Here is a 9,448-nt window from a genome sequence, read left to right as displayed (position 1 = left end):
TTCCGACCGTCAGCCGTGAGTTCCTTCGCAGCTCATCTCCGACGTCTCTCCCGCGGCGCGGAATTGTGCTCCTATTCCGCCGTCCTCTCTCTGTTTCATCATGACAAAAAAAGAAGAAGCCGAAGCCATCTTCGTCAAGGAGATCTCACTCGTCTTCACCCTCCTCATTCCTCCAAATCCTCCGGCGTTAACCAACAGAACTCCTCCCAGACTTCTGCTCGCTCTACACCCGGACAATTGTGACCTTGTAGCCGCTGAGGAACTGGCTCGGACACAAGCCCCATCCTAGATCTACAGCCAAAGTTGATGCTACAGTGCTCAGCGAAACAGACGCAACCGACGCATCCCCCAAGGGCCCCGTCGTGATTCCGTCTAGCCCCATAATACCAGTTGTAGAGGTCACTCCAGATACACCTGAAGTACAGTCTGCGCCCTCACAAACCGTGGAGAGCCCAGAAGCACAAATCCAAGGAGCTACTGTTTACGTGCTCCGAGGAACAAATCGATGGGGTCTCTGCTGAGGTCCCCGTCAACTAAATCTGCGCTCCTTGCAACGGTGGGGAACCCAGAGCCTGCTCTGGCAGCTACAAGATGTCGACCCCCCAAGTAAAGCAACGAAAGCTAGCTTTACACGACCCCCCTGCTCCTCCTACGGTTAAACCGGGTGATGAGTGGGTAGGGCTGTTCAAAGGAAGAGGCAGAACAAAGAATTTGGAAAAAGAAAGGAGAACCATTTACGCTTCCCTCAGGGGAACTGTGTGTCAAAATTCCAAATTCCGTCATCGAGAAGAATAAGAAATCATGGGAGTGCTTTGTTATTGGCCAGTTTTATTCTGACCCGCCAGCGCAAGGTCTCATCCACTCCATTGCAAATGGCATATGGAGCAAACGGTTTAGAGACATTACGGTCTCCAAAACTCGAAGGACATGCCTTCTTGTTTCGTATCCCAAACGCTGAAACTCGCAAGCATGTTATCTCTCAGGGGCTCTGGCAGTTTGAAGGCCAAAACCATGTTCGTCGCCCATTGGGAACCAGGCTTCCTACCAGAAAAGCCAGCGCTCACTTCGGCTCCGATCTGGCTTGAACTCCGCAATGTTCCTTTGCAGTTTTTCAAACGAAGATGGCCTTGAACGGATAGCTGGCTTGGTTGGACACCCCAAGTACCTCCATCCCGCCACTGCAAACAAAACCATACTGGACGTGGCAAAGGTTTTCACTATTATTGACCCAAGAAAACCGCTCCCGGAAGCGGTAAACGTGCAGTTCGACTCTGGTGATATAGCTCGTGTGACAGTGTCTAGCCCTTGGATGCCACCGGTCTGTACTCACTGCAAAGAGGTTGGCCACACAGTTAAACGCTGCCCCTCTGCTCCGATCACCTGCAAGGGCTGTAAGTCAACTACACATTCCTCGGAGTCCTGCCCCCGATCAAAGGGCCATGTCCATAAGAAAGGAGAGAAGAAGCGTGATCAAAAACAGAACCTGAAACATAAGAAGAAGGTCCCTGCCCTATTCATGCATGCCTGCTCCCTCTCTCACAGCAGAGCAGGAAGGTAAAACTCCAGAGGATCGAGGCTCACCAGAAGAGAATTTCGCCACAGATGATCCTGGAAATTAAGTCATCCCTTCCATCCACTTCAACAGCGCAAGAAGCTCCTACTATGCAAGGAGAGTTATCTGTCTCGGAAGTGGAATCGGATTCATCTGATGTGTTCTCCTCTGACTCCGAAGAAGAGGAAGGACAATACATCCCTGTTCGAACGAAGAGAAGATCCAGAGGTGGTCGGGGCAAAGGCTCCAAACAACTAAAAAATTTTTTTATGTGTACAGAAATAATTTTTGCTGGAATGTGCGGGGATTCAACAATTTATCGCATCGGAATGGTTTCAAAAAATGGACTCGGAGTAGGAATTGCCTTTTTGGGAGTCTCATTGAGACCCATGTACAGCAAGGAAAGCAACAAAAGTTTTTGAATGCAGTTTTACCGGGTTGGTTATATGATAACAACTATGCATTCTCGAATTTAGGAAAAATCTGGATTACTTGGCATCCTAGTGTTCAGATGAATGTCTTCTACAAGTCTCTTCAAATGATCTGCTGTGAAGTAAAACTCCCTGATTCTGCTACTTCTATGATTATCTCTTTTGTGTATGCTTCTACTGAGGAGTCGATTAGGAGAACTCTATGGAATGATCTTCTAACTGTTGCAGCAGACCAGCGGATTTGCGGCAAACCTTGGGCTGTTCTCGGTGACTTCAATCAAGTTCTCCGCCCTTCTGAGAACTCAGTGGCCACCAACCCAAAAATAGGACCTGCCTACTCGTTTGTTTGCAGACTCTCTCTCCCAAGCGGGCTTGCAGATCTCTCTTTCAGAGGCTCCTCTCACACTTGGTGGAACAAAAGGCGCAATGAACCGATAGCAAAAAAAACTACTAGAGTTTTTAGTAATGAAGAATGGCTGCAATCGTTTCCTCTATCCCTGGCAGTCTTTGGGGAACCGCCTTCTCTGATCATGCTTCCATGTCAATCTCCTTGCAAACTGGTGCTCCTAGGCAAAAAAAAGCCCTTTCGCTTCTTCAACTTTCTGCTCCTGAATGAAAATTTCTTGCCGCTGGTAGCGCACCATTGTTTTTCTTTCAGTATCAGAGGCTCTGCTATGTTTCGCTGGCCAGAAAATTAAAATCTCTAAAGAAGGTGATAAGGGAGTTCAGTAAGGATAATTTCTCAGATATTGAGAAGCGAGTTATCGAGGTTTCTGAGGCTCTTGCTTCAGCTCAAATCAACACTCTTAATGATCCTCTCCTGCTAATGCTGAAATCGAACTAGCCATCCAGGAAAAAATGGAGAGTTCTATCATCTGCTGAGGAATCCTTCTTTATCAGAGATCGAGAGTTACTTGGGCAACAGTTGGGGACAGGAACACTCCATACTTCCATCGAATGGCAAGCGCTAGGCAGTCCTCCAATCATATTCACTACCTAGTTGACGAGGTGGGAACCAGATATGAATCTCAAGAAGATATTCAGAATCTATGTGTCAACTACTTCACCAATCTCCTTGGAAAGCCGGTTGAGCCTCCTCTCTTTATTCAGGACGATATATCATCTCTCTTGGAGTTTTCTTGCTCTGCAACTCAGCTGACAGGCTTGCTAGCTCCCTTCACAAGTGAAGATATTCGGGCTGCTTTCTTCTCCCTTCCTCACAACAAGGCTAGTGGACCGGATGGATACTCGCCAGAATTTTTTAAAAGCTGTTTGGTCAGTTGTAGGAGGAGAAGTCTGCTGCAGTTGCTGAGTTCTTCAACTCAGGAAAGCTCCTGAAGCAGATGAATCTGCAAAATCTTGTGCTCATCCCTAAGATCACGAACACCTCAAAGACTTCTGATTTCAGGCCTATCTCCTGTCTAAACACCTCCTATAAAGTCATCTCAAAGTTGCTAGCTGAGCGCTTAAAAGGGATTCTCAACGCAGCAATTGGACACTCTCAATCTGCTTTCCTTCCAGGCCGTCTCCTGTCCGAAAACGTTCTCCCTAGCCACAGAGATAGTCCACGGATATAACACTGCTAATGTGGACCCAAGTGGGATGCTTAAGGTCGACCTCAGAAAAGCTTTTGACACCCTGAGATGGGATTTTTTGTTGCTGCTCTACGAGGGATAAATATACCTGAGCTATTCATTGACTGGATCTATGAATGCATTAGCACCGCTTCCTTCTCGATCTCTGTCAATGGACATACTGGTGGTTACTTCAACAGTACGCAGGGCCTGCGTCAGGGATCCGCTCTCTCCGTACCTATTTGTGCTTGCCATGGAAGTATTCTCAGGTCTCCTACGCTCGAGATACAATTCGGGTTACATCAAATATCACCCAAAAGACAGAGGACTTGGGTATATCTCACTTGATGTTTGCTGATGATGTGATGGTCTTCTTTGATGGGGGTAGCTCTTCGCTGCATGGTATCACGGAAACTCTAGATGACTTTGCTGGCTGGTCGGGACTCAATATGAACAGAGAGAAAACAGAGTTGTTTCATGCGGGTTTGAGTGCAGAAGAAGCAGTACAGCTCACCGCTTATGGCTTTCCTCTTGGCACTTTCCCCATACGATACTTGGGTCTCCCCTTGACGCATAGAAAGCTTCGAATCTCGGAGTATTCTCCGCTGTTGGATAAATTGAATAGAAGATTCAATCACTGGGCGACAAAGTCTCTCTCTTTTGCGGGCCGCTGTCTATTAATCAAGACAGTAATCTCTGGAACTGTCATCTTTTGGACCTCCACTTTCCTATTACCAAAAGGATGTATAAGTAGGATTGAATCCTTATGCTCCGTGTTCCTTTGGTCTGGGTCAACTGATAGGCGAGCTAATGCAAAAAGTCGCTTGGAGCATCGTTTGCCTACCTAAGCAAGAAGGAGGTCTTGGCCTCCGGAGTTTCAGAAGATGGAACCTAACTCTGCTTCTACGCTTTGCTTGGCTCTGTTTTCAGGTAGCTGCTCTCTTTGGGTGGCTTGGCATAGATACCATAACTGCCCAACATCCTACAGCTTCTGGTCCCAAAGTGAAAAACCAGAGCATGTCAGGAAACTGGCGTTGTCTTCTTCGACTTCGAGATCTCACCTCAGCGGTTCCTAGTTAGCGATTCAATGATGGATACACCACGAGCTTCTGGTTTGACAACTGGACACCTCTAGGCCCCTCATAAACGTTTGGGGGTGATGGAACCGAAGACTGCAAATCTGTTTGGAGGCCTCTGTTGCGGATGCTTGCAATGAGCATGGCTGGCGACTCCCGCACCCCAGATCGGAACATGAGGTTACCCTCCACATTTCCTCACGAACTTTCCGTTACCAACTATTGATAGAGGTCCAGACATGTTTGGATGGTCAACAGAGGGTGACGTCAACCGTACCTTCTCCTCGGGCGAAGACTTGGGGAAGTACTAAGACATCATGCCCCCACCAGCCGTTTTCAAAACATATCTGGTTCAGTGGCGCGACTCCAAAGCATGCCTTCCACATGTGGGTTACGAACTTGAATAGGCTTCCAACCCGTTCTCGACTCGCGGCCTGGGGAATGCAAATCCCATCAGTCTGCTGTATCTGCTCTTCTCAGCGGAAACAAGGGACCATCTCATGCTCTCTTGCCCCTTTGCTGAGGCTTTATGGTCTGAATCTAGACGTAGATTTAGAGATGCGGTTTCCTGTTTTCACAGATTGGAAATGAGCTTGTGTTGTGGTTATCTTCTTCTCGCCCGAGACGCCGTCGCATTTACGTATGCTGGTGGTTCAGGCTCTGTTTTACAACATCTGGGAAGCAGAGAAACAACATGCTGCATAATCAAGCCTTGACGCCTCCGTTAGCTACTTCCGGGAGATCGCACACACACCATCAACTCTATTAATGCTTGGCGAAAGCGCAAGCGATTCATGAATCTAATGGCATGTTGGCTCATCTGACCCTCCATCCTCTCTTTGCTCATGATAAAGTTGCTGTTTTTTACCTTTCTTTTTTGCCAGAGCCTCTTTTGTATAGGTTTCGATCTGTAGAACAAACCTTTTATCTTTAATTGAAATTAAAGTCTTAGCAAAAAAAAACAATCCCCTAATCTTTTCTAGGCAAAAGGAATAGTTAGGAGTTTAATGAGTTTAAATATGTACAAATCCTTTTTTGGTGGGGTGGGGGTGGGGGGATTCCTAATAAATAAATTTAAAACTCTTGGTCGAAACATAAATTTTATCATTAAAAGAAAGTCTGACAAAACCAACCTGTCTTCGTGTTCTTGGCCAAAAGAGTTCAAGCGAAGGATCTTGTTTTTTTTTTTTTTGGATGATTGAATTCACACTTCATGTGTCATATTTATCTCTTCTATTCTATATTGTTTTCCTATGTTTTTTAATTATAATACACTAGACATCGTTGTTGGTGTCTCTGCTATATTATTTTCTCAATATATGAGTCCTCTTGAATACCCACTGATTGCCAAAAAAAAGTCCCGCTGATTTATTACCTTCTGCTATATTCCATGTCGTTTTTATATTTTTACATATAGAGAGTTTATATTGATTATTGAGTGTGAAAATGATGTATAATGATACATTTTCTGACTCGTTAGTCTACTGTTCGGACTGCAACTACTGACATATAATAATGATTACTGCAATGCCGATTTAGGTTTTGTATAATGATAGTATTGGAAATTTGTATATGAGTAGTTTAGCATAAAGTTTTCCTACCAATGTTATACCGAATTTGATCGGATGTGGTAGACCATAGTCATACACTTCCTTTGAATTTGGGATGTGGTAGTTTCATTTTCTTACGGAAATCTTTCTGCATGTAAACCATATAGGTACGGGAAGGTGTTCAAGACGAACATAATAGGACACAATCATAATATCAACCGATGCAGAGGTTAACAAAGTGGTGCTCCAAAACCATGGGAACACATTTGTCCCTGCATACCCTAAATCAATCACTGAACTACTTGGAGAAAACTCTATTCTCAGCATCAATGGACCTCATCAAAGAGGCTACACACGCTTGTTAGCGCGTTCCTTAGATCCCCTCACCTCAAGGAGAGGATAACTCGAGACATTGAGGCCTCGGTTGGTCTCACTTTAACTTCTTGGTCTCAACTTCCCTTGGTTCATGTCCAAGATGAGATCAAAAAGGTATTACGTTTTTATTTAATTAAGGAAGTTAGAATTTGATAGATATCACGGTGCGCAACCCATTGAACTACATCTATTTGAATTAAGTATGTTCAACACTTAATCTATATATATAATGTTAATTTTTGTAGATGACGTTTGAGATATTAGTAAAACTGCTGATGAGCAATCTCCTGGTGAAGATTTGGATATTCTAAAGCTCGAGTTTGAAGAATCATCAAGGGATTGATTGTATCCCATCAGATTCCCGGGCACTAGACTTTATAAATCTTTAAAGGTCATCATATATATTTCTTATGTGTTATATAAGCATATCAATATATCAACTATTTGATTTTTTTTGGTTAGTCACGTTTGCATGTAACTTATTAGGACTCTAATTTTTGAGTTAACCATGCAGGCGAAAGAGAGCTTAATAAAGATAGTTAAGAAGGTTGTGGAGGAGAGACAAGAGGCTACGATCGAGAGGACAAATTCTCCAGCGAATGACGCCGTGGATGTGCTTTAAGAGACGTTAACGACGGTGGTGTTCGGATAAGCAATCTCAGCCGTTAGATTTCGTCAGCGGAAAGATCGTAGAGATGATGATACCCGGAGAGGAAACGATGCCAACGGCGATGACGTTGGCTGTCAAATTCCTAAGCGACAATCCCGTCGCTCTAGCCAAACTCGTGGTACGTATTGGTACAAACTTCCACAGCACCACCACACGTGTGTGTGTCTCTAAATGCATATTGTCGACGTCTTCGACCGTAGCTTCTGATGTTTTTGTCTTTTGAAATGATTTTAACCGCTGAGATTTTAGCTCTAGATAGTGGAAGTGGAACTAGATGTGGGGCCAAAGGAAAGGGTTTTGACTTTTGTTTCCGTGTCACGTAACTATCGAAAGTCTTCTTGACGTGACACTAGAGAGTACACGCACGTGTGGGAAGGGAAGAGACACGTGAGAGTTTAGGAACCGTAGGATTTAAAAAGCGGTGTGGACAGTGTCGGAAGAGGACGATTTGAATTAACGTCTTTGTCTGTACGAGCGACCACACCGCTTGTCAAAAAAGCGTTTCACGTCAAGAAGCACGCTTTGTTTTCAACTCCCTCATTAATGTTTCAATCAAAACGCGTTATCTAATTTTTTTCTCATTTAAAAATATTTTAATATAGATTTTATTATAAATATATTTGAATGCAGGAGGAGAATATGGAGATGAAGATGCGTAAATCGGAGTCGGGAAAAACCAATTGGTCAGTATTATAATGTCTCTCTCTTTCTCAAAACGTGAGTGCCACTAGTCAAAATAAGCTACCAATTATATTAGAAAGAACTAATGAATGTTTAATTGCTTTGTAAATTTTAATTTATTTTTGACCTTCGAATCGCAAACAGGTGATAAGATAGAATGGCTAATATCATTAACGGTGTGTGGAGGAGGCTCTTAAAGATGTGGAAATTAAAGGTATATTATGTTAATTTACGATTAGCACACATTAGGATTAGGTCTCGACTTTATGAATAAAATGAAATCACATATGTATGCATGCTTATCTTATATGAATTCGAAGTAATTTATGATATACTTGGATATAAGACTTGGTGGGTCATTGCAGGTTACTTGATACAAAAAGGATGGTGTGTATTGGCTTCATTCATATCAGTTCACATGGATGAAGACATTTATGAGAATCCTTATCAATTCGATCCGTGGAGATGGGATGTACGTGACTACTTCCTATCGTTTAATAACACTATAATTTATAAACATCATGGTTGGTTTGGTTGATTATCGAATTTCCACTACTAATATCTAGTACTTATCTTTTTTGCAGAGGATTAATGGAATGTCAAACAGTAATATTTGCTTCACACCCTTTGGTGGTGGGCAAAGGCTATGTCCCGGTTTAGAAACTATCAAAGCTCGAAATATCCATCTTTCTTCACCAACTCGTAACCCGGTACAGGTAAGCCCATAAATGACTTGAAATTTACATCAAAAATCCAATAATAGTCCAGCCAATAGACTGGGGCATGTAACTTAGCACTAGTGGCATAACCCATTCTAAATCCGATTATCCACGCTTGAATAAGTGCATGTGTATAACAGTGTAAGTTGCAGACGACAAAGATAATTACGTTCTACCAAAGCATACCGTCTTTGATGATGTACTTACTACATTCATTATTTAATTATCTTACATTACGATATAACTAAGTCAATTGTAATGTTGTAACTTGTACATGTAGTTGGACAGCCGAGAAAGACGAGATCGTGTCATTTCCAACGGTCAAGATGAAGCGGAGGCTTCGATCCGAGTGACTCCCGTGGAGAGGACCTCTCCTATCTCAGTTGAAGATCATTATAATAGTTCCTTGAAAAGAACCAAGTGTTTTAGGCAAAAATGAGGCAGAGAAGCAAACAAATAAGTTTTAAAATGTAGCAGAGAAGAGAAGCAAGTAAGTTTGGAGGTAAGGGCAGAAAGAGCCATACGTACAGCTAGCTAGTGATGGCTCAAAGATGAGAGGCTAATTGTTTTATTAATTTTTTACATGTCAGATTATAGGCGTTGGTTAGGTTGTCCCTTTCTCTTTTATTATCGTATCAAAGCCAAACGCAACTTGAGATATGATTCTTTTCCAAAAAAAAAAAAAAACTTGAGATATGATTCTATATCTATACTATTATTTACGAAGTGATTTAATTATGTGTCATGTTCTCCATAATTTAGTTATTTGAGTTATTATATAATTAAAACGAATTTTATATTAACAATTAACAATATTAGA

The 9,448-nt window shown here is 42.8% G+C and overlaps 1 protein-coding gene and 1 pseudogene across 1 annotated transcript; both read left to right on the top strand.

The window, feature by feature from the left end:
* Positions 1 to 872: 872 nt before the first annotated feature.
* On the top strand, positions 873 to 3,560 carry LOC130506685 (uncharacterized). The gene is made up of 7 exons (XM_057001380.1): positions 873 to 994; positions 1,108 to 1,501; positions 1,543 to 1,780; positions 2,029 to 2,543; positions 2,642 to 2,752; positions 2,884 to 3,210; positions 3,270 to 3,560. The coding sequence occupies exons 1-7, from the start codon at positions 873 to 875 to the stop codon at positions 3,558 to 3,560; spliced, it is 1,998 nt and encodes a 665-aa protein (XP_056857360.1).
* A 66-nt stretch (positions 3,561 to 3,626) lies between these two features.
* LOC130506686 (3-epi-6-deoxocathasterone 23-monooxygenase CYP90C1-like) lies at positions 3,627 to 9,067 on the top strand (annotated as a pseudogene).
* Positions 9,068 to 9,448: the final 381 nt, after the last annotated feature.

Source organism: Raphanus sativus, unplaced genomic scaffold (assembly GCF_000801105.2).
Source record: "Raphanus sativus cultivar WK10039 unplaced genomic scaffold, ASM80110v3 Scaffold3561, whole genome shotgun sequence".
NCBI lineage: Eukaryota > Viridiplantae > Streptophyta > Magnoliopsida > Brassicales > Brassicaceae > Raphanus > Raphanus sativus.
Note: the sequence above shows the minus strand (reverse complement) of the source record. Positions and strands in the feature narration are given on the sequence as shown.

Bases quoted from the DNA above. Each gene is read 5' to 3' on its own strand.
- LOC130506685 (XM_057001380.1), top strand. From the start codon at position 873: ATGGCATATGGAGCAAACGGTTTAGAGACATTACGGTCTCCAAAACTC. The intron at 995-1,107 runs GTTTGAAGGCCA...GTTCCTTTGCAG, and splicing joins ATCTCTCAGGGGCTCTGGCA to TTTTTCAAACGAAGATGGCC. The intron at 1,781-2,028 runs GTGGTCGGGGCA...TCTCGAATTTAG, and splicing joins AACGAAGAGAAGATCCAGAG to GAAAAATCTGGATTACTTGG.